Genomic DNA, 26,140 nt, shown 5'->3' with positions numbered 1-26,140 from the left:
ACAAAAATTGCAAATACAACCCATTCAACATTGTGTATCATGTACTTTATGCATATTTGTTTTGGTAACAAAAATTTACTTAATTACATAGGCTGGGTGGCCACTTTTTAATATTCATATTTTTATTGTCTTCCCTGTTGATCTTATCAGAACAGATATGTTTCTCTCAACAAATGACAAATATAAAGCATAAGATTGCTTTATTTCTCCTCCTCCTGTCTCTCATTCTGTCTCGTTCCCTGTCTGGTGTTTGACGAGGCAGGCATACTTAATGTGACTGACAGCCAGGGGCAGCACCCTGACCAAAGTTCTTTATGACATTTGCTTATTCTGGAAATGATAAAACGAATCTGTTTTTGTTTCTTTTTTTCTACAGGCCTTAATCAATTTCCGCCAAACAGCTGTACTGCAGCCCACAAATTGCTTCCAGTAAACAAACAGCCAATTTTTTTTTTATTTACATCACAGATGAGGCCAAGCACAGAATGGGATAGCTTATGTATGTTTTGATATATATTGAGGTCTAGAATATGAGACCACAATGACAAATTAGGAATCACTGTAAAAATTTAAACTGGGAAACAAACAGTTTTAAACATTTTGTTTTAAACACTGTGTTGATTATATCATTTCAAGTGGCAAAAATGGTATTAAATAGGAAAAAATAAAAATTTGATGTAATTTCATTAGTGGTCTCAGACCTTTGAGCTTCAGTGTACGTATGTACAACGGCACATTAAAAAGCGGCCTTTCAGTCAGACCTGCTGTACACAGTGAAGACAAGTACAAAGAGCTCAGAGAGATAATTATTCTACACTGAGAGTAGAGAGACAAACATAATGAGGAGGAACTGGGGGAGTTTATGGGAAATGCCATATCAAATCACATAAACGCAGCTGGAGGAAAGGTAGATGAGTGTTTAACATACACATGGGTTTTGCTTGACAGGCTCAGAGGTATTTCATCACATCTCTAAGCCAATAGCAATAATGAAGCTTCATATAGCACAGAACCAACCATCATGATCAACAGACCAATCATGCATTTCAACACAGTCGGGGGGGGGGGGATTTTATACTATATAAACCGAAAGACTGGAGAGGGGAGTATAAGTCACTAACAATGGTTTAAAATGATTATGGTTAGTGAATAAAATGCAGATATTCACATCAAAGTACTACTGTATGGTGCAACTGTTTAGTGAATGCACCCCAGTGAATATATTTTGTTTAAAGGGAACCATGGATTAACAAAAATTAAATTAAAATGACTTATTTTTGGAAAAGCTCTCATTGTTTTTATTATTTTTATTTTTTATACATGCAATGGAGTCCAAATGAATCTATTGTATAGACAAAAACAGTTGAAATGTTCTTCAAAATACCACATTCTTTGTTCAACATAAGAAATAAAGGATGATGTTTCAAGCTTGTTTATGTTTAGTGGTGGTTTGGCTGGTGGACCAGCATAATCATGTCAAAACCAAACCAAATTGTTTTTTATCATCAACCTGGCTGACAAAGAGTCTTAGTGGTTAAGTTAAATAAAAATATCATACTGGGAACCAAAACACTGCAAATTCTGGTGTCAAGAGATCTTCTGCAAGTTAAAAAACAATTATGACTTACTATCACATGAAGGTGGAGGTCCTTCAAACTCAAGATGAGTCCCAAGGCGACAGGTTTGAATGCTGTTCCCATTCAGATGATATCCTGGGAGACATCTGTAACGCACAATATCACCTGTGGAAAGAGAGGGAATGAACAGACGACATATTTATTGCTTTATCAATTGTCTTTCAGATGCATGTCACCTTCTGAAATATTATAGATAACATGGGATTTCTGAGGAGCATCTGGTTGTTCCTGCTGTTGCCTCACTCACGAGTTGATGTAGGCCATGTCCCCTCACTGTCTCACTTAATGGCTGATAGTGACGATAAAAGAAAAAAGAAAAACGAAAAAAGGAAAGAAGGAAAGAGGAAAAGCTTGGTTTACATTGATAACACCCATCGGCTCCTACCCGAGGGCCACTCACATCTTCGAAGCAAATCTCCCTGTTGCTACACAAACCCTCAGGCACTCTGTGACTCAGCTAAGAGGAACCAAAACACCCAGTGGTTTCATAATATAGCATTTAACTCTGCTGAATTAATGGAACACAAGCTAGAGCAGAAAAAAGAGGCTTTGCATGCATTGAAATACACATACAGGAATGTGTTTGTGGCTGTGAGAGCATGCGTCCATGGCCATCTGAACACAGCAGCCTTTGTTCAATCACTGAATTAAGCAATTTAATTGGATGTGGTAGATAATCAGTGATCAAAACAGTGATTCACTGCAGGTTAGTGCCAAAGACCATGACAGCTTTAACCCCAACGGAGGCTCTACAAACACGCTCCATTCCAGAGAGGTCAAACAACCCTACACTGACCCGTAACTGCCCATTAAGAACAATTAATATCAATTAATGCATATTTCCCCATGGTCGAAAAGCAGTACACTGATTTAACATTGAATTTCAGAGGCAACGGACGACCAGTGAGGTCAGGATTGCATTATTATTTGTACGTGGATTTCTGTGGGCACTCAACTGAAGGTGAAACCAACAGCTCCAATAAATTATTCAAAAGATTTAGGGGGAACAAAAGTTAAATCATAATAATAATAATAATAAAAATAATAATCTATCATAGGTGCCAGAGGCAAAATTGTTTAAATAATACTTTGAGTGTGTTTATGAGTTGTTGCTGTAGGTAGAATGATGTAGTTATGACTAAACTAATATCACTAATTTTATTAGAAACAAATATCTGAGTCTATAAAAGTCTGCACTTGTTCAAACTCTGCTTTTTAATCTCTTATTGACAATCAGTGTGTGCCCTTTGCACAAAAATCAACAATTATCTTTCAAGTACACAGTACTTAATTTAATGTGATTGCTATTTAAGTAGCACAAACTACATTTATGCCACCATTACAAATTATTATTTAGGAAATATTAGAGCAGGTAAATTTTCTCATTTCATGTGCTACTGGAATGTGTCACAAAAATGTTTATATACAATATAAAAGTGTATACTTAGAGGGTTAGGTCACACAAAAATTTAAATTAACCTTTGTTTTACTCACCCTCAAAGCATCATTGGTGCGTGTTGATTGTCAACAGTCCAAAAGACTTGAAATAAAGTGCACTCATCAGTACTAAAACATCCCTCACATGGATCCGGGGGATGAATAAAGGCCTCCTGTAGTGAATCCATGTGTTTTTGTATAATAAATATCCATAGTTCAAATGTAATAAACTTTTTTCTTATTTCTGCTGACTGTCGTACGCGGAAGCCATTCCGGCAGATGACACAAGACGTCGGCGTTGCGTGATTAGTAACGAACGTCGGTCATGAATTGACCGACACATAACAAGGATTTGTAAAGAAAAATTTCAGAGGATTTTGATATAATCCAAGAGGAGACAGTTCTTCCTTTGCTAAAGTAAGGGAACTTTGTTTCCTTTGCTCCTGCATTTCTCAGAGGCACAAGCGCGACGCATACGTCTTACAGTACGTCATCCTCCTGAACATCTTCTGCGTACCACAGTCAGCAGAAGTGAGAAAAAAGTGTTTATTACGTTTGAAATATGGATGTTTATCTTACAAAAATGCATGGATTTACTACAGGAGGCCTTTATTCACCCCCTGGAGCTGTGAGGGACATTTTATAACGGACGCACACTATTTTTTCCATGTTCTAAACACCCGCTTACCCCCATTGAGAGGTTTGGAGGGGCCAGGACAATTTTTAAGTTAACTTTGATTGGATTTGTCTGAAAGAAGAAAGTCACATACACCTAGGATGCTTTGAGGGTGGGTTAAACACAGGCTAATTAAAATTTTTGGGTGAACTAACCTTTTAATATATAATACAGTTTCAGTTTGGTCCCACCCCCAACCCACTAATGTGTAAACTCCACCTATGTATAACACCATGCACAACTCAACATTAGCCTCTGTTCTGAATTCTGGCAATGAGTCAGCCTATCAGCACAGCCCTATGGGACTGGTAGCCGTGACATCTTAGAGGTTTTCTCTCCTCAAAGTGAGTTCTCAAGGGGTGTTAGTGGTGTGGGGAGGGTGTGTGTGTGGCTGGCTCTGCTATTCTGGGAACATTATTAATGAGAGCCGCTCAAGCCTGAAAATGAACTGGCAGCCTGAGTCTCTGCTCAAAATGTTCCACTTATACTGCGCCAGGCCGAGCCCACCAACACAAATGCACACAAGCAGGCATACAAATCAGATTGTAAATGATGTAAAAATTAATACAAACTCACCTATCTTAAATTCTTTACTGGCCATCAGAATTTCTGCATTAGGAATGATAGGAGGTGGCAAACAAAACTGAAGTCTATAGGCTAGAAGAAAGAGTGAGACAAAGAAAGAATTTCCCAAACATTATTTATCACAAATACACAATTATATTATAACCACAATAATATTGTTTAACCAGTTCTAATTTTTTAGAGGACTCTTAAGTGTGGCATGGCTGTTGTGGTGCCAGTCAGTGTTGTCTTGTCATTTTCCTGTGGCTCCATTAGATTGAAAAACCTTTATTTGGTTTTAAGCACCCGTGCAGTGTTACAGTACTCATGTCTATATTTTCAAGCTCCTGGTCGTGTCATGAATTCAGGTGCATTTGACTGTGAATCGAGACTGAGTCTGGTCTAGAGTACTACAACAATGTGGATACATTTCATGGTCTTAGTCATTTAGACCCTCTTCGGGTCTCTGTCTTGACACTGACTCAATCCTTTTTTGGTTTCATTCTTGACTCAAACTGACTCAACCAACTCAGGTCTTTGACTCAATTGAGCTGGTCTCAACTACAACAACTTTAATACTTGGTCAATCACAAATTTTCATGGAGTCCTGCCTCAATCAAGCAACTGCTATTTAGATGTATTGGAATGCTGATGGTAGCTTTCTCTTTGACTAGTTACCTTGGTAGTTGATCTTGAACAGTCCATCTTTCTCAGAATTGCTTCGGAAACGTATTAGAACTTGATTAGATGTGCTGCTTGGTGGGTTGTTGGGCTCTCCTTCGGTAAACACTCCAAGTTTGCGAGCTGTTTCCTGTGGTCCATCCCTGTTTAAGATGCAACATTAAAACTCAACTTATAAAAACCCACTAACATTGCCTACTCACTGCTACAGGAGAACACTACATGCCTTGATGCCTAAAAATGCACAGTGAGTCAGATCCCACAAATATTGATCACCCTGCTGATTTGAGAGGAGTTTCTCTGCACATTGATTACTTTACTGATTCTAGCCATACTGATTACTTGATTTCAAAGACTCTTCTCACACTCTCTTGGGGAGTGCACTACGTTCTCTCATGCTCAGTTGAGACTCAGCCTGTGAGTCAAGACATTGTAAAACTGAAGCCACCATCTACAAAGACATTACCTAGGGCTTACCTCCATCTTTACAGTCCTCTGATGGGGAGGGAATAACATAGCACCAACCTAATTCCATTTTTAACCATGCCCATTCGGCTTCAAAACCATCTGTTTGTGGCCGCCTGAGGTTGTGCTACACATTACGTCCTATCATGTGCATTCAGAAAAGCATCTGGTTGGCTAAAGGGAGTGCTGGCTCACTGAAGTGAGGCCAAGCTGTCTTGATGGAGCTTTTCTTGGGTGCTCTGGTTATATTATACCTCTACTTTGACTTGAAGTGGATGAACCCTGCATGTAATAGAGTATATGAGAGTAGGGAACCATAGGTTCAGAAAGATCAATACTTCCTCGTTTAATCCAAACAGAAAATTGCAGTCTCAAGAGAGGCAATGATTTTTGAGAAGATGTGTGCTTAGTCTGCACAGAGTTCAACGTCCTACCTGTACATACAGGCCCCAAGCGACTCAATAAAGAGGCTCATTAATTAATCATCAGTCTGAGTGTGCTATAAATATGTTCTCTCCCAGAAAAGAGAGTAACAGAGAGAGAAAATGAAGCTGAGAAGGTGTAGAAGGATAATAGGAAGTTTGACAACTAACCAGACTGTGATGAAATCTTGGGGACCATGGACTTGCAGGAGGGTGAAATTAAGACGGATGCCCAGGCCGTGTGGCACTGTAATCAGCCAGCTGCAGTCTGCAGAAGTGGGGTAATCCTCTGGGTAACCGGGGGAGAAGATAGTGCCATTGTCTGATGTAATGTTACCTTCACAGGGCACTAGAAGGCAAAAATGAAAAGATATGTAAAAACTCCCCAATAAACTGTTTTTGTAGCAACTAAAGATTAAAGAAATGACATCACAAAAAGCAGCCTTGCACAGAAATTTGTTACAGCAAGATAGTGGAGAAAGCAGGAACCAGGACAGGGGCAGGGCGACACGGGTGAAAATCCCCACAGGGTTCTAAAACACCACTCAGTCGTTCCAAGTAGTTCATTTTCCATGTCTGACTCCACTTTATAAATCCCTCTTGCTGCAGTGCTTTGCATTTATATAGACATGCCCATGTTTCCAATGATTCAAATGAGCCCCAGACATATGAAATCAAATCCCCTTCCTGTCCCTGCTGATCCCATGCTGCTGCTGCCCCAAGTTGGAGAGGAAATGATCAATGCAATTCAGCTGGCGAAATAAAGATAGGCCCACGACTTGTACGCACACATTCTGACTGTCGTAATACACACTCGCTCTGACGTCTCAGCAGTTTCTTGCACCATCAAGGTCTCAAGGTCTCACCATCCCCACAGCCCCCCACTCATTCTACAATTCTTCCTGCAATCTTTCCTCCTCCTTCATTTCCTCTCTTCACCAATGGAATATGTAAAGGGGTGCCTATGTTAATCCCTTGTGCCGTGTGCTCTCTCTCACCACCTTACTTGCTAAATGAAGTATCGATCACATCATTGATTAAAAAAAAAGAAAAAAGAAAAAACATGCCACGCTATCAAGAGGAAATGCATGGTGATGCTATCTATAGGGAAAAAAAAGTTTTTGCTGTGGGGCTGTGGTGAAAAAAATAAAAAATAAAAAAACAAGAGAAGAGAGCCATAGATGGAGGACAGGCCAAGTAGGCTGATATGAACAGGTGGAGCAGAGGAAGAGAAAATCGATCAGCTTTCTAACGCCTGGGAGAGGAAATCTATGTACATGACAGCCTGGGCATAAACTATTGGTGACAGCACGTGTAGATGATACCTTAACCAATAGGGGTGCTATGTACTTATAATTGTAAAATTTGCTTATAATTTGTACTATACTTCTATAAGTAACTGTACTATAATTATATTAGTGAGAATTTGTACTTTACTTGAATCACTGATTCTACTTAAATGTAATTTAAAACAGGCAATGAAGTGAATTTCAGTGTAAAATTTGTAATTTGTCCCTCTGAAGAGACATCTCATCAGTCAACACAGCATAGTCTTTGACCTAAACTAAAGATGGACGAATGTGAGTGTGCGGATGGCCAACGATCAGCCTATAAACAATTATATTCAAATGTCAAACAAATATACAGTCAAGCCTTGGCTGAATTTAACATTTAAACCCATTATTGCATGGGTTTATTATATGGACACAGAGGTGGGTAGTAACGAGTTACATTTACTTCGTTACATTTACTTGAGTAATTTTTTTGGGTAACTAATACTTTTTGGAGTATATTTAAAGATGGGTACTTTTACTCTTACTTGAGTAATTTTGGGGGGAAAAATCTGTACTTTTACTTCGTTACTGTGGGCCACGCTCCTCTCGTTACTTTATCTTAATGCAATAAATGTTATGCTTCAGTTTGATCCAAACGCGCCGTCTACTTTTCTCTGGACAATGAGCGATGCCCATTCGCTAATGATTCATTCTTTTAGGTCAATTCTGTTCAAAGGCTCATTCAAACCAGTTGGCTAACCATTGAATTGGTTCGTGAATCAGTTTGAATGATTCGTTCAGTATCTTGCCGCGCGCGCTAAGCGTTTGAAACTGTTCACTCAGAGTTGTAACGTTTAAGAACAGAAAGAGCGTTGAAGACGTGGCTGGATCTGCACTGAATTGAAAGCAAATCTGCAAAGGCTATTATTTGCTTGCGATGAAGATCTGTATTGGATTAACACCACATGCGCTGTCTACGGTTCAACAGGTTTAACTTGGGCTACATTCGATTACAATACACGATACCACTATGACATTAGTTTGTTGTACGTGTAACTTATAACAGAGGGGAACCAAGTTGAATGCAGCTTTCAAAAGACAAAAAATAGCCGATTAATATTTTCTATATTTTATACAATCACACTGGCGTGAGAACTCAGTGAGTCATATCATTAGCTGCTAAATTCAGATCTGCATTCGCTGGCTGGCGGTGAGCCAGAGACAGACGCGTTTTTACAGCAGTGCACATTATAACCAATCACACAAGATTCTGTTGAGCTTATTAAAGCATTGGCCAATCAGAGGTTTCCCGATGAGTCATCGCTGAAATGCCGGTGCTTCCTTCACTCGCTCAGTGACGGAATACCTCTTTCTGGTGAATTCTGTCTTCAGAAACAACAAAGTGCAGATGTGTGTGTACGAATCTGTAAATAAGATATTGATTTCACAGTGTTAACAGGTTTAGTGATTTTAATGGGAGTTTCTGAGAGTGATTGATAGACTGTCAGTGAAAATGATCTTTGATAATGTAAATGTTATTTGCTCTCTTTCTGAACAATGAAAGATTAGTAGCAGTTTTTATATCACATTGACTTTCAATGTTAAATTCACATTTAATATAAAGTAAGTCGTATTAAAAATATGTTATGGCATGACACCTATATTACTTAAGTAAACAGACAGGTTTTTATAATAAATTGCATAATTAGGCTACTTTGACCATCGGATATTATAATTATTAACAATTTATGAAAAGTGAGAATCCAGATATTTCATTATATAGTTCATGCTTCTGGGAATGTTTCTAATAAAAATGAAAAAACAAAATTATAATAATAATAATGCTTAATAATAATTTGCCAATATGCTGTGGCTGCTGAGTGTCACATGACGACCCCCCCCCATGCTTAGACACAATTAATAATGATATTTCCACAATATTTACGCTTGCAGAAATATACAATTGTTTACATTTTGCAGAACAGATAAAAGAAGATCCGTCAATGTGCATTTGGTTCGTTATGTTCAGATGTTCAGTAACTTTATGTTAAGCGGTTATGTTAGGAGTTTTCACTCTTCTTTGTGTCAGAGGTTATTTATACATATATAATACATACTTATATAATTTATTTCGTGATGCAAATCAGAATTTTCATGAGCTGTTACTCCAGTTTTCAGAGTTATGATCCTTCAAAATATAAATCTAATATATTGATGTATTACCAGTGCTGGAAACCGTTTTGCTGCATATATATATTTATATACACACACACAAACATTACATACATTTTATCTATATATCTAAATAAAAATAGACTCCGTATATATGACCCAAAGTAACTAGTAACTAACTACTTGAGTAGATTTTTTATCTGATACTTTTTTACTCTTACTCAAGTAACTATTCATACTAGTACTTCTACTTTTACTTGAGTAAATATTTCTATAAGTACTTTTACTTGAGTACAGTTTTTGGGTACTCTACCCACCTCTGTATGGACACAATGATAAAATTCTAAATAATCAAGATGCTTGAACATTTCCATTGTCTGCTGATTTTATCAGTATTAAAAACTATTATAAAAAGGGTTCAGCCCATCAAAAATTGCAATTTACCTGTTAAACATCCATTACAGCTGAAGAATATTATGTACTTTTGTAAATATTATATGAGGAGACTTTCAAGCAGTTGAGATAGTCTAAAAGAAAAAGAGTCACATCTTTCATCTTGATTGTTCATATTACACAGCAAGGGGGTGTGATGCATCATATCTATTCTTTCCATTTTCACCCTTACACCAGAGCTCTCTATTACTCCAAATTAAATTACGCACGTTGCAAGAGTATTCTAACAAGGCCCAGGTTGATCATAAGATTTTTTTTTTTTTGTGTGTGTGTGTGTGTGTGGATTATTATAACACAAAGTGGATGAATAATGTGTGCTTCTATTTGCGGTTTCACCTGTGCAGCAACGCTGGGCAAAGGACTAGTGCCTGAACAAGGCAACGAGGCTCCAAATGATATGTCAGCCCCTTGAGTATCTATCTCCCTAGAATGTCTTAATGTCCACACGAGCATTCAGTATCCCCTGTGCATATGTTACCTCGTGACCCACTGCATAATTAACTCATTGAATCAACAGAAAAATGAGCATGAGAATGTGGGTCAAGGATGAACTCGATTAGTTTCCCATGGAGGAGATGTTAGAATGAAGCCACTGAGTCTGCAGGGATGGTTTACAGTAAAGAATTTATGTATGTACAGTTGCCCTCCTGGACACCACATTCATAGCTGGAGTGACAATGGGGAGACCAAAGCTAATAATTAAACATACATAATATGGTATTTACCATTAAGTAAGACTATTTTATTCTACTTTTTGTTATTTGTAGAGTTTGACAGCCCCTGGTCACCATTCACAATCCATTAATCACAATCCAGTGTGCAACTCAGACTATTTAAACCTACAAAATATCAATGCTTTACATGACAATGTATAATATATTAAATCTGACATGTTACATTAAAAACTAGGTTGGTTACTAAATAAAAGCTGTCCTCTCAGAATGCAAATAAGCATACCAGATGTTTACTGATGTGAGGGAGCAAATGGAGGTGGTTGTACCTTCACAGCGAGGAAACGGATGATCCCAGTTGCGTGTAGTGCCATGTTGACAGGTAAGAATTGAGTGTCCCATCAGCTGATACCCTGGATAGCACTCAAAGGAGATGGACTGACCCACATTATAACCAGCCCCAACCACCACACCATTGCGGAAGGGTTCAGGATCAGGACACTCTTGAAGTTCATAGGCTGGAAAAGACATATTTAAACATGAAAAACGGGAAGAAAATGTATTTTTGTAAATGTATTTTTGAACCTGGTAAAAGAAATCCAGGCCCAAGTCCATGTTTTGTAACACCAACCTCATAGATGTCATGTTCATCAAAAAAGAAAAAATGCTCTATGCTCCAGGCACCAATCTAAACCTAGATTCTGCTAACTTTACATGTAAAACATATGCATGGAATCAACTGATTGCTGTACCCCAACAAAGCATTGGGATTTGATTCAAAGCAAATGTAATCAAAGCTCCGGCAACTTTCCCTCAGACATGCAGGTCTGAAATTCATGGCAATGCAACCAAGTGATCAATGTTCACTGCAGGCAGTGAAAGCACCAGAACACATAAACCACATTTTGTCTCTGGGTCAATATGTTTTTCTTATGTTTCTTAAATTTTTTTTGTCTTTTTTTGTGTGACTTTCAGTTCATTCTGAAGAAAAAAATGTAAATAAACAAACAAAAAAAACATAATATGCTTTTTATTTATTTTCATTAGTTCTGTCTGAGTCTGGAGCCATTATAACAACTTTTTCTAAATTATTTTTTTTTATCTCATAGACACAAATTAAAATACGCTGAGGCTTTCAGACTGAATGACCACAACTGAAGAAATTAATTTCTGTGGATCAGAGCATCTTACAAAGCACTGCAAAAGGAAATACTGACAGATATAATGCTTGATTTATATGCTAATGTACACATAATTATGTAAATATATGTGATAGCTTTCATGGATCCATCCTAGAAAAGGCCATGTCTATGACACAATTTTAAATTCACTCATTGGACTCATATTCTTTGGACTTTGGATTCTGGCATCAGCAGCATTTTATACCTGATGGATTTTATGCACAGCTTCACAGAGAATGGGTTATTACCATGTTTACTCGTTATCTTGACTGATTGTCTTGGCAAGGTATTGAAAATTACATTCAAATTGAGGTTCCTGAGAAAACAAATGTGCAAAGGCAGAACTGCAACAACAATGCTAACTACAACAATATGTGGAGGCTAGTTAAATGGTTAATCTTCGTAAAAAACTTTCAACGTTTCTTAATTAGTGTCCTTACCCTGATAATCAAATCTGAAACCAGGCTTATTCTGAGAATGATCGCTATGGAAATATATAGTAGTCTCATGTGAAGTGGTTAGAAGAGATGGTGGTAAATCCTGCCCACTGAATCTTCCAATCACTGTGCTGGTGTCAAAAGGTCCATTCCTAATTTCCAGGAAATCATGGTTGGCTTCAGTGGAAAAGTTCAAGAACTGCACATGAGCCCCTGTTTGGAAAAGAAAACAGATTGTGTTTGTAAGATGAATATCCCAACCAGGGGTGCGTTTCCCAAAACCATAGTTGCTAATCTGTTAGCAACTTAGTTGGTTGGCAATGGGAAATTGCATTGCAACCAAAAAAGTTGCTAACTTGCTTAGCAACTATGGTTTTGGGAAACGCACCCCAACTTGCTAACGGCTATTTTCATATAGGCAATTGGGGTAACACTTTAGATTAGGGACCACGTATTCACCAATAATTCGCATTTTCTCTAAATATGCAGCTAATCTATGTTCCCTAATCTAAAGTGTTGCAGCAATAGACATACAGTAAAAAAGTTATTATTATTTTAATATCATATTTCAGGTCAGCAGCAAAACCAGGCAACAACAGAATCAACAATTTAGCTTCTTTAGCTTCAATCACATAAAAAATGTATCCAGGCCAGTCCAGCTAATGTGCATTCATATTCTAAGCTAAAAACGAAATATTAAAAATGTGATCTGTATTAATAACTAAAAGGTAGAAATTTGAGCTATCACAGCTGCCATTTCTAGTAACTTCCAGTAATAAACCAGTAAAATATCATGGTTAGCATTACCAGTTTTATCCAGTTCATCTTAAACTAGAACTCACTGCCATTACCAAGAAACTCTTTCTAGACAGCTTCAGTTCATTCTGCTGTGTCCTCACCGTAACCGACTGGCAAGTAAATCCTCCAGGTGCAGTCACTGTTGCTAGGGTAGTTTCCTGGGAAACCAGGGCTGAGGATGGTGCCTTCCATCTCTTCTCTGATTCCCCCACACTGAGCTGAAAAAGAAAAAAAAAATAGGTGGAATAGAGTTAGAGACATTGATTTGTAGAAAACCCATACCGTGGTGTAAACCAACCCTGCTGTGCTCAAGGTTTAAGTACTTCTAAAGACCAATAAAAACAACGGAAATAAAAACAGCGTACAGCTGTCAGGCTAACATTATAGAATGATATGAGGCGACCAAAAGGCTATTGCATCTTTTTTTGATTGGTGGGAATATATGTATATTTTTATGGGGGATGACTGAAAGTGAAAATTGCTGACACTGACCTAAAAACATTTTTTTTTTTTTTTTTTTTTGGGATGCAAAAGTCTAAGAGCACACTGAAAATCTGGAAAAACAAATCTAGAACTAATAAGAACTACTGTAAAAATAATGCATGATGTAATTAATAATAATTAATTCCAAAGTGAAGGTCATGGTAACCCACTATTAATGATTCAAGTATCACCTTGAATGACTTGGATCAGTATTCTAAAGTGAATAACACAATAACTCTCTAGTAATTACTGAAATCATATAGTTATTAATTAATGACAGAACAGTATTCTAAACTGTTACCCAAAATCTAACTTATATGTGATATGTATTACGTGATATACATGAAATGCATTGTAAATTTGTTAAATGATTTTAAATTTGCTATGTCTGCAATATTATATATATTTTGCTTTTAATGGAAGCAAAACAATTAGAACATTGTTCATGAAAGAAAATAAGTAAGATTCTTTTAATTTGCCTCCAATAATAAATGCATAAAAAAAGATATATATCCATTTGGAAAGACATGTAAACGTGCAATGTACTGTTATATCTACAGCAACCTGTGTGGGATACAAGTCGATTGACGTTTCACCTTGCTTAGCAATGCCGTCTATCTTGTGCAGTGACCCTAAAAGCTTCGTGCCAAATAAAGAAATGTAACACATTAGCTTTTCTATTGACATCATAGAAAAAAACAAGTCTTTCATTTAATAAAAAGGCCAATTCACTTCCCAAAGCTATCAGAGGCCACTCAAGCACATCTGTAGCCTTCAATCTTCACATATCAGGGAAAATTTATGCTCTATCCCCTCCTCCTTTTGAGGCTTTGAGTCTAAACTACTGATTGATTCAAATATCACTCTGATTAAAGCCTTGGCTTTGGACTCAAAGAGACCCTATGGATGTAATGAGAAGCCCTACAAAGCTTCAGATCCTGAATAAAGGGGTTCAAAATGTGCTTTGTGCCTTTGAAAAAGCAGCAGGAATCAGGAATCAGGAAACTGCTGATGACTGTCCAAGCCATGAATCATTCAAGAGCTCCGCCAATCACAGCAGGAGATAGAACTAACAGGACACTGTGATCTCTGCTCCTTTCACTAGTAATTTATCATTAGGTAATGTTATGTTGAGAAATATGTTGTGTCTTTGCACCTCTCTCTCTTTATTGATCTCTCTCTTTCTATTAACAAACCAAATGGCATTTATTAAAGAAAGATGGCACAAGTACACCTGTCAGAGTAGTTTTTGGGGCTGCTGTATACACGGACACAAGTACCCATGTAGTTCTTTACCATTCAGGACTCTGTAGAGGATCTGAACTCATAAATCTGTAGAAGCCAGGATTTAGAAAAGAAATAAATGAATAAAAGATGACAGAAGTTATTACCGATGCAGAGAGGAGGCGGATAGTTCCAGCGGCGCACAGGCCCTGGCATGCAAGAGATATGGGAGACCCCCTGCAAAAAATAAAAATAAGTTTTCTTTGTTTTTGTTCAGTCTTTCCTTCATTCATTCAGTAGTCACACTGGCCGCATTCTGACCATCCAGTTTAAAATCTAAGATTTTTGGCTTTCTTAAGCCAAGTTCTGAAGTTCATCATCCTTTTAATGTTTTAAGTATACATCTAGTATGAGCGAGTCAATGCTACTATTAATCGCAGACTTAAACTAATATCAAACTGTCTCAAAATAGCTGTCAAGTTTGCACACTGTCTGAGCAGTAGTGACCAACAGGCTGTGCGAGGTAGTAACTGATTATATATATATATATATATATATATATATATATATATATATATATATATATATATATATATATATATATATATATATATAAAACTTATAATTATATTATATTACGATTGTATTACATTTCAAATACTCATAACTCATAACAAACTACTAAAGATACTTTTTTCAATCATTACATGATTACTTGATATGCACAAAATGGAAATACATTTTTCACAAGTTATTTCATTAATAATTCAGCTTTTTCAAGTCATCAAAAAGTAGTCAGATTATATTACCAAAAATATGCAATGTAACAGATTACCTAACTAACTACAAATTTCATCATGTAATTTGCATTCAGTGATAGACTACTATTTGTAAGTAATCCACCCAGCACCAGCAACAGGTAATGAAAATGTAAAAGAGCGGATGAGGAACATGGAGTCAGGCATCAGCAAAATCATTAAACTGTTGCCGCCCCATCTCTCCAACCAATATTTTATCCCAAAAAACTGACTGCAAGGTCTTTTGAACACATGACTTTGGCATAACTGTAGACGGTCCACAGAGAAAAACAAATATGTTTCCCAGGGGAAAATCTTTTGTTGTTGGTGTAGAATGTTCAACTCTACACTAGTTTTGTAAAAAGAAAAAAAAAAACTTTATTTTCCATAAAATGTCAACAAATTAAGTGGGGGACAACATGGCCAGGTTGCATAAAATGCTTTTGCAATAAAAATTATTTGCTACAAGATCGTTTTATTGGCATTTTTAGTACTCTGTAGTACAATAAACTATTTTGAATTGTGTTGGGATGCCAGTTGATGTAATATCTGTGTCCTGAAACAACCATTGTTGCACTGTGTCCACGGTTTTGTGCAACTTTTGTCAGGTTCAGTCTCACCTGCAGAGTATATCCAGGGTCACACTGGAAAGACACCACACTGTTCATCTGTACTCTCTCGCCCACTTTGAAGCCATTCATGGGTACAACTGGTTCAGGACAGCTAGTGAGGGACACAGCTGTGAGGGGGAAAACAAGAAAACATGACAAATAAAGAGAGAAATTAAGTTGAATGCAAAAGCTAGTTGAATTTTTAAAGATTGTCCTACTCTTGTACTCCAGACGGAAACCGGCTGCAGAGACACTGATATCTGAGAAGAAGTGCAGGTAGAGCTGGTTGGAGGTGCTGTTTAGGAGGGCTGGAACTGTTGTGCCTGTAGAATACCAAATCCGTGAGCATATTGTGATTATGTAGTTGAATCAGTGTGTCCAAGACTTTTGTAAAAAAAAAAACATCTCCTTTTTCATAATTTCTTTAATTTTGGTCACTACACATTGTTATTGTTAACTAAAACTAAAAATAATTAAAACTGGTTTTGTTAAAGCTGAAATAAAATGCAAGATGAAAACCTTGGCTAACTACTAAAGTTAAAAGTGAAAAGAAAATAAAGCATGGAAATGTGGCAAGCAATTTAAGTTTTTTTTTAAGTCATGCATATCTTATATGAGATGGGATTAAAGCAAATTTTCAAACCAAACATGCATTTATTTTCACTTGGCAAGTACACAGACATTTCTGAAAAAAAAAAAAAAAAACGCTGTCTGCATATCAAGTTTTATGATATCTTTGGATTTATATTGTATTCTGCACTATTGCGTAAAAGTAAAGTAAAAAACAACAGAACTACACTTAGTTGTTTTTCCTTAAGCATCAATTTCTAAAAGTCCAGTGCAAATGAGAATTTTCTACGCATGCATTTGTCTGAAGTTTATACAGCTCTTTTAGTCATATGGCTCTGTGTGTGTGGATATGAATGGCTAATTTGTCTACACTCTGTATCATTCATGTATCTCTCTCTAGGGCAATTGTAACATTTGTGCCTGTTCTTTGTGCCAATAAAAGGGAAAATGCAGCCTTCCCTACTGTGTAAGTAGCTTCTGATTCCCATAATGCTGTCACAGTGTCTGGGTTGTGTCCCTGGGTTTCCACTAGATGTCCCCCTTTCTTACGGTGTCTGTCACCTTATCACTTCCTGTTCCCTTATTTGGTCACCTTCCTCCTTGTTAGTAATTGATTGTTCCCCACCTGTCTCCTGTTCCCTCATTATCCTTCTGTGTATTTATACCCGGTCTGTCTGAGTCTGTGTGACGGAGTCCTTGTTTAATGTTGAGGTTATTTCATGTCCGTCATCTTGCCTTGCCTTGCCTTGTCTTCGTGTCTTGTATGTTTGGATATTCTGGTTTTGACCCTGCCTGGACTGTTTACCCCTCTGGATTACCCTTTGAATAAATATCATACCCGCACTTGGTTCTCTCTCCTGTGTTCTCTGTAACACCGATCGTGACAGAAGGACTCCGTCACACTAGGAACCAGCGGTATGTCATTTTTCCGTTCCCCAGCCAAGATGGCGGAGCGGCGAACCAAGTACCTTCGGTTGATCGCCCTCCGCCAAGAGGGCAATGAAGTGGGTGCCCTGGCTCAGGTGTTCTGGTCCCTGGCCGAGGGCATGGGCTACAACGATGCGGCCCTCAAGGACTATTTCAATGGCGGGCTGGATGATCCAGTGTCTCATGAGGAGATGGCACAGTTAGAGACACTGGAATTCTGGGAATTCGTGCGCTACCTGCAGCATCGGCTTCGGTGGGATGCCCCAGCCACTTCGGTCTCTTCCGGCGGGGTGGTCGTCAGCCCAGCACCACTGCCCAGGATGGCAACCAGCCAAGCGCCACAACCCAAGATGGCCACCAGTCCAGCACCACTGCCCAGGATGTCTAACAGCCAAGCGCCACAGCACAAGATGGCCGCTAACCCAGCGCCAATGCCCAAATTGGCCACTTTTCCAGCGCCACAGCCCAAGATGGCCGCCAGCCCAGCGCCAATGCCCAAATTGGCCACCGGTTCAGCGCCACAGCCCAAATTGGCCACCGGTCCAGCACCACAGCACAAGGTGGCCGCTGACCCAGCGCCAATGCCCAAATTGGCCACCGTTCCAGCACCACAGCCCAAGATGGCCGCCAGCCCAGCGCCAATGCCCAAATTGGCCACCGGTTCAGCTCCACAACTCAAGATGGCCGTCAGCCTAGCGCCACAGCACCAGATGGCCGTCAGCCTAGCGCCACAGCACAAGATGGCCGTCAGTCCAGCGCCACAGCACAAGATGGCCGCTAACCCAGCGCCAATGCCCAGATTGGCCACCGGTCCAGCGCCACAGTACAGGATGGCCGCCAGCCCAGCGCCAATGCCCAAATTGGCCACCGGTTCAGCGCCACAGTACAAGATGGCCGCCAGCCCAGCACCACAGTACAAGAGGGCCGCCTGTCCAGAGTCATGGCCCAAGATGGCTGCTTGCCCAGCGCCGTTGCACAGGATGAGAGTCTCAGTTGACCCTCCGGAGTCTAGTCAGGTGCCAGTTGACCCTCCGGTGTCGAGTCAGGTGCCAGTTGACCCTCCGGAGTCGAGTCAGGTGCCAGTTGACCCTCCGGAGTCGAGTCAGGTGCCAGTTGACCCTCCTGAGTCGAGTCAGGTGCCAGTTGACCCTCCGGAGTCGAGTCAGGTGCCAGTTGACCCTCCGGAGTCGAGTCAGGTGCCAGTTGACCCTCCGGAGTCGAGTCAGGTGCCAGTTGACCCTCCGGAGTCGAGTCAGGTGCCAGTTGACCCTCCGGAATCGAGTCAGGTGCCAGTGAACTCTCCAGAGTCAGGGCTAGTCACCGCTGATGCTCCAGAGTCAGGGCTAGTCACCGCTGATCCTCCAGAGTCAGGGCTAGTCACCGCTGATCCTCCAGAGTCAGGGCTAGTCACCGCTGATCCTCCAGAGTCAGGGCTAGTCACCGCTGATCCTCCAGAGTCAGGGCTAGTCACCGCTGATCCTCCAGAGTCAGGGCTAGTCACCGCTGATCCTCCAGAGTCAGGGCTAGTCACCGCTGATCCTCCAGAGTCAGGGCTAGTCACCGCTGATCCTCCAGAGTCAGGGCTAGTCACCGCTGATCCTCCAGAGTCAGGGCTAGTCACCGCTGATCCTCCTGAGTCAGGGCTAGTCACCGCTGATCCTCCTGAGTCAGGGCTAGTCACCGCTGATCCTCCTGAGTCAGGGCTAGTCACCGCTGATCCTCCTGAGTCAGGGCTAGTCACCGCTGATCCTCCTGAGTCAGGGCTAGTCACCGCGGATCCTCCAGAGACTAGGCGGGTCACCGTTGACCTTTCAGAGTCAAGTCAAGTCACCGGTGATCTTCAAGGACTGAGTCAAGTCACCGGTGATCTTCAAGGACTGAGTCAAGTCACCGGTGGTCTTCAAGGACTGAGTCAAGTCACCGGTGGTCTTCAAGGACTGAGTCAAGTCACCGGTGGTCTTCAAGGACTGAGTCAAGTCACCGGTGGTCTTCAAGGACTGAGTCAAGTCACCGGTGGTCTTCAAGGACTGAGTCAAGTCACCTCTGATCTTCAAGGACTGAGTCAAGTCACCTCTGATCTTCAAGGACTGAGTCAAGTCACCGGTGGTCTTCAAGGACTGAGTCAAGTCACCGGTGGTCTTCAAGGACTGAGTCAAGTCACCGGTGGTCTTCAAGGACTGAGTCAAGTCACCGGTGGTCTTCAAGGACTGAGTCAAGTCACCGGTGGTCTTCAAGGACTGAGTCAAGTCACCGGTGGTCTTCAAGGACTGAGTCAAGTCACCTCTGATCTTCAAGGACTGAGTCAAGTCACCTCTGATCTTCAAGGACTGAGTCAAGTCACCATTGATCTTCATGAGCAAATGCAAGTCACCAATGATCTTCATGAGCAGTGTCAGGCCAGCACCAATCTTCTGGAGTCCAGTAAGGACACCAGGGGATCACCAGAGTTTCATTGTCCCATTGATCCAGCCGCACGGAGGTCTGCTCCGCCTTGGGGGGCTCTGGTCCTGACCACATGGCTGTGGTGGTCTTCCACTCCGCCCTGGAGGACTCTGGCTTCGTCCACAAGGACGTGGTGGTCTTCTGCTCCGCCCTGGGGGGCTTCCGTCCTGACCACACGGTTGTGGTGGTCTTCTGCTCCGCCCTGGGAGGCTTCCGCCCTGACCACACGGTTGTGGTGGTCCTCTGCTCCGCCCTGGGGGACTCCAGTCTCCACCAAACGGACGGTGTGGTCTTCTGCCCTGCCCTGGAGGGGCTTCATGTTGTTTTTTGTTTTTGTGTTCACTCCTGTCCCTGTTCCTCTCTGTGAGCCTGGCCCTCCGTTCCTCCCCCTGAACCTCCTCCGGTCCTCCTCCCTCCTGGTCTCTCTGTTTTGTGTCTACACTTCTGGTATCTGTTCCCCATGATTTTTTTTTTCTGGCCCTCCGTCCCTCCCCCTGAGCCTCCACCTGTCCGCCTCCCTCCTGGTCTCTGTTTTGTGTCTGTCGTGGAGCGTCTGGGAGCCGCTCCGTAGAGGGGGGGTACTGTCACAGTGTCTGGGTTGTGTCCCTGGGTTTCCACTAGATGTCCCCCTTTCTTACGGTGTCTGTCACCTTATCACTTCCTGTTCCCTTATTTGGTCACCTTCCTCCTTGTTAGTAATTGATTGTTCCCCACCTGTCTCCTGTTCCCTCATTATCCTTCTGTGTATTTATACCCGGTCTGTCTGAGTCTGTGTGACGGAGTCCTTGTTTAATGTTGAGGTTATTTCATGTCCGTCATCTTGCCTTGCCTTGCCTTGTCTTCGTGTCTTGTATGTTTGGATATTCTGGTTTTGACCCTGCCTGGACTGTTTACCCCTCTGGATTACCCTTTGAATAAATATCATACCCGCACTTGGTTCTCTCTCCTGTGTTCTCTGTAACACCGATCGTGACAAATGCACACAAATGCAGACTGGCGACAATGAAGAATCGTTCTTTTGATGTATAAACTGTTCCAAAAAACACCATACATCATACAGTGGTCTAAATATTGATGCAAAACTACACATCTGTGCAAGACAAACTATGCACTTCTCTCAGACATCCACATAGGAATCTTCCAATCATTCAAAGCAAAATAAATAAATAAATAAATACATAATAATAATAATAATAAAGCAGATTATTGTGACAATTTGTGTTTATGTAATGAACTAAGTCCCACCTGAGAAGCTCCCCAGCATGGTGTCAGTGTTGTCACCCCCATCAAACACCTCGAGGGAGTCCCAGTTCTGCTCAGTCACAAAGCTAATCACCTGAATCTGAGAGAAAGGAACAGAACAAAGGAAATAATACAGTTACCTCTTTCTTTTTGAGTATCAGTGGATTGCACTGAAAAAAATAGGCATGATATGCTTTAAAGTTTGAGTTGTGTGTATAATATTTAAAAAAGCTACAAGAATGTGCCAAATAAAGATATTTTAAAATGTGTTATATAGCCCTTCAAATATCATCTTCAAATCTTTTTTTTTTTTTTTTTCATTTGTTATATATACCGTTCACAGAGTTTATCCGATATACAGCCCTGTAAATATTTTGGTAGATATTTATTTTTCCACCTCATCCTCAAACAAGCCTAGAAATTGGCTGGTCACAGTGGCATGCCTGTGGCTATCGCTTGAAGATTGTTACATCTGATAGCCTTACTGTCAAATGGCACATTTATTTGTGCTTGCTTCACACAGTGAATTGGATATTTCATGAGAGGGAGGGGGTAAGATCTATATCCAGGCCATCATGAGCATTCTGTCTGACACAAAATGAAAACACACTGTCAATCCACCCTATAGCATCACTTGAGAGCTCTTCTTCAGAACTTCTCTTTCTTCTTTCCTAAACTTAAAGATGAAACAAATGTAGCAGTAAATTTTTCAGTGATGATATTTGTTCCTTTTTGGCTTGGGAGAAATTATGATTATGATCCAGCTCACAAAACCATAAGTGCATACATATAATTTTGTTGGTATATTTAGTCTTTTGGCAATAATTACCAATCAAGCATCTTATAAAAATTGGCATGAAAAAGTAAATTAGAGCAAAAAATCTAGTTAAAAAATAATCAAGGCATATTTCCCACAGTGTTCAATAAATAAACTTGAACAGTTTTAAACCATTTAATTTATGTGCACCAATTAAGCATTGCATATTCGAATGCAATATTTAACTATACATATTTACATAAAATTGAATGCATGAAAAATACTATTAAAAAAATATTGCCAAGCCCAGCAGCGCAGAAGAAAAATATGCACAATCAGCTGTAGAGGAATCTCTTAAAATCTTCCAATCTGCACCCCTTTCCCCCCTCCCTGTCACTGGGGTGGGGGGAAGGTCTGGGCTGGCCTGTTGGCGCTGCGGGGATCCGGACCATTTCGTGGACCGATGTCCAATGATGGAGGTGGGGACAATTATCCGGGTCCCAGAAGTCCCGCAGGTCACCCCCGGTCAGGCCGGCGAATACCAAATACCTGTGAGTATCAAGGGGGGTATTTATCTGGCCTTGGTGGATTCAGGATGTAACCAAACCTCGATCCATCAAAGCCTGATTCAACTGGGGGCATTGGATACCAGCCGCGTGGTTAAGGTGCGGTGTGTGCACGGGGATGTAGTGGAATATCCGGTATGCCTGTCGTTATCCAATTTCGGAGTTAAAAGCATAGCATTGAGGTGGCAGTTAGTCCGCACCTCCGGCATCCGATAATTTTGGGTACGAATTGGCCTGCTTTCGCGGCTCTATTGGGATCTCTGTGCGCGGATGTAGAAATAAGGCCCGGAACGGGAGCGCGCGGGTGCAGGTGGGCAAAACTGAGCCGGGACCGCCGTGCCCTGCTCCAGGGGAACCGTGTGAAGTCGAGAGATGGAGTCTCTCAGAGCGCGATGACTTTCCCCTGGAGCAGTCTCGGGATGAAACATTGAAACATGCATTCCAACAGGTCCGTACCATCGACGGCCAGCTTCTCCAGCCTACCCAAACGCTTTCCTATCCGTATTTTGCCATTTTAAAAGATCGGTTTGTATCGAGTGACCCAAGACGCTCGGACAAAAGAAGATACAACCCAATTGTTAGTGGAGAGAGTATTTAACGCCAGGGGAAACCGGAGTAGAGAGAGAGAAGGACTGAGCACGAGCCGGAAGCCGCAACCCGGAAGTGATCGTAGATTGTTGTTGCCGGTGTGAGAGACACCGTTTTCATAATTTATTCTTTAAATAAAATCCTCAGCAGTCAAGCTGACCCCTTGTCCTCTTCCTTTCCATCCTTGAACCTTTGTACACACTCCTGCATGGTTCCAATTCTCCTACAGCGAGAAGTATATGAATTGGGTTAAATGCAATTAAGTTAGCAGTCCTGATCTCCTCCCATGATTCAGAGCTATATTTGATTACATTGGTATCCAACAGTGTGAGACAAGTCTGGAGAGATGGTTGCAGATGCTACTTGAATTAAAAAAAAAAAAAAATTGCTATTCATTCAAAAAAGTATCACTCTTTCCACAACAGCACAATAATATGAAATGCTTTCTATCCACATAAACTGCATATGTAATGGCACCTGAAAATTCAGGTTTACCTTTAGACAAATAATTTACATTTTAAAAAATAACAAAATAGTCACAGTACTTTTAATTATAATACTATTTCACAATATTTATATTTGTTACTGTATTTTTGTATACGGTATCAAATAAATGTTGCCTTGGAGAGCAAACGATACTTAAAAGTGCTTTGTATTCATTTGTATTCATAATGGCCTTAATGGGGGAAATTGTGTTTTATTGTTGCTAGTAGGACCGTACCTGTATTCCCATTCCCTCTGGCACACTGATCTTCCATACGCAGCTCAGGCTGTTCAGGTAGGGCTCAGGATAGCCAGGGGACAGAATAGTGCCTATCCGCTGGGTTAGATTCCCTCCGCATGGCACTGTAGCACAGACAAAAACACAAAGTGATGAAAGAGCAGATAGAGCAGGAAAAGCACACAAACTGCCTACAGTATGGAAGGGCATTTGTAATCTTTCAGGACACCACCTTTATCCTTGTGCAGCTCCTGTGGTCAAGCATCTGGTAGCTGCAGTGAAGCGCACATCTAAACAGCTGCACGAGTGTGGATACCAGAGTGTGTACACACTGATACCTCTGGCAACATCTGACACATGTGCGCATTTGTGGATGTGTGACATGCTGGAGGCCATGACCGCTGGCCCACAGCTGTGTGTCTTTGCTCGTTAGGCACAGGGAGAGTTTGCTGGCGACGGTTCTCTCTCAAGAGGAGCAGGAGCAGGAGTCTTGTTTGCTCTGTGTCCCCACAGGAAAACCACCAGAGCTGTGATGTGAATCTAACACAGTGCTCATCCAAGCAAATGCATTGTGGATGGGGACACAAAAAATCAGCATTATTTAAGCAAGTGTAAGATCTACTAACTGAAAAAAAAAAAAAAAAAAAAAACTTGACAAACTTCCTTTTGTCAAGGAAATTTTACAAAACTACATTGCTCCAGGGGCGTAGATTACGCGGGGGACGTGTCCCCCCCACTTTTAATATCAGGGAAATTCATCCCCCGCACTTTTTCAGTCAAGTGTGTTCGTATAGAGGTTTTCAAGGTTAAAATTTAAAATCAAAGAGACAGGATAGTTTGCGCATGAAATTATGTTTTATTTGGACCTAGAAGGCGAGACGAACATCACGGAGCGCTAAACTCTCCTGCAGTGTGTGTTTCATTCATACTCGAAGCCGGAGGGCGCTCTCGCGCAGAAAGACATACCAGGAAACTCCTGATATAGGCAACAGCGTCCAAATATCGCTGTATGAAAACAGTTGTTTTCACAGAAAAACCCTTTATACAGTCAATGAGAAAAACAGACACGATTGCGACAATGTGTTTTTTTTTTAAGTCATCTCCAGCAGGTGATAAATAAAGTATATGAAAAATGCTATTATTACAGTATAAAAACTATTCTGCCTTATTATGTGATAAAAAGTGTTTGTAGTATATAAACAAATCATTATTATTTGTTATTGTCCAGCAGTTATAGATTTCTAAGCCAATTAAAAGCTAGAAATTAGAAAAAAAAATTAAGTTGACTATAGTGTCCTACCTGTCAGAAGTTTTTAAACAGTAAGCTTGTTAATGTTTTACAAAGCAGTATCCTCTGTTCACCAAGCCTGCATTTATTTGATAAAGTACAGCAAAACAGTAAAACTTTGAAATATTTTTACTAGCCTATTTAAAATAACTTTTCTATTTTAATATATTTCAAAATGTAATTTATTGCGATTTCATAGCTGTTAAAGTTTTGTGTGAATGGGCTCTGTGAACAAGCATAGTGACAAACTTCTACGGTAGTCAGAAGTCGGGATTTCAGTTTCCGGTTTACTTTAGCATCGCTGTGATGGCCCCGATGCAGCCACACATCAGTGAGCGGTAATGTTGCGCACGCACATGCATACAAACACTTATTATTCATATGTTCTTGTAATTTATCCTGCACATTCTTTAGTATTTCGTTTTATTCTCGCAATAGTTTCTGTTCATATATTTATTTGGCAATAAGACTCAAATACTGTTTATTTTTCATTAAGATATTTATTTGAGTTGTAGTACATCACTGACTGATTGAAGTGCACACAATTTAGTTGGTATTGTGCAGTACACGCATCTATTAATATTACTTTCTTTGAGTTTAAGTTACCGCTGTGTTGCTGACTGGAGCTTTGGATGGTTCGGCAAGTTCCGGTTGTGGTCCGCGTGAATTAAGGGCCGGCATGCCGCCTCAACCTCTATTTTAGCTCCGCTTGCCGCTACCAACCAGCAGATTAACTCGAATGTTTGTGTTTGTATTTTCTTTCCTAATTGTTTGTTCTTTCCCTAGATTTATTATTTGTGTTAAAATTATGCACTTAATTATAGTGCAATTATTTAACTGACCTTGGTATTGATTTTGTTGTTGTATTAGTGAAGTTGTTGGTTTTGTCTTCCCTTATGTGTTAATGTGGACTAGTCCATTTGTATAAACGTGTCCCTGATTGTTTAACTGGTAGATCAGTTCAGTTTGTCTTTACACGCACTCAGTGTTTGAGTTTAGTTTGTTCTGTTGATCTTTTTTATAGGCCTAAACATTTGTTTTGATGATTTGGACTTT

General features: G+C 40.4%; 1 protein-coding gene across 1 annotated transcript in view; it reads right to left on the bottom strand.

The window, feature by feature from the left end:
- The window catches only part of LOC132104306 (CUB and sushi domain-containing protein 2-like), a 318,325-nt gene that overhangs the window by 45,867 nt on the left and 246,318 nt on the right, over positions 1-26,140 (bottom strand). Inside the window, exons 35-46 of the mRNA XM_059509682.1 lie at positions 23,797-23,921; positions 21,168-21,264; positions 16,202-16,306; positions 15,993-16,111; positions 14,743-14,812; positions 12,970-13,086; positions 12,074-12,283; positions 10,782-10,970; positions 6,054-6,231; positions 4,993-5,138; positions 4,327-4,407; positions 1,629-1,742 (exon numbers count right to left, since the gene is read on the bottom strand). Of these exons, the coding sequence (XP_059365665.1) occupies positions 1,629-1,742; positions 4,327-4,407; positions 4,993-5,138; positions 6,054-6,231; positions 10,782-10,970; positions 12,074-12,283; positions 12,970-13,086; positions 14,743-14,812; positions 15,993-16,111; positions 16,202-16,306; positions 21,168-21,264; positions 23,797-23,921 (1,551 nt within the window). The remainder of the gene's footprint in view (positions 1-1,628; positions 1,743-4,326; positions 4,408-4,992; positions 5,139-6,053; positions 6,232-10,781; positions 10,971-12,073; positions 12,284-12,969; positions 13,087-14,742; positions 14,813-15,992; positions 16,112-16,201; positions 16,307-21,167; positions 21,265-23,796; positions 23,922-26,140) is intronic.

Source organism: Carassius carassius, chromosome 25, assembly GCF_963082965.1.
Source record: "Carassius carassius chromosome 25, fCarCar2.1, whole genome shotgun sequence".
Classification (NCBI taxonomy): Eukaryota; Metazoa; Chordata; class Actinopteri; order Cypriniformes; family Cyprinidae; genus Carassius; species Carassius carassius.
The sequence above is the reverse complement of the archived record's forward strand: the minus strand, read 5'-3'. Positions and strand labels throughout refer to the sequence as shown.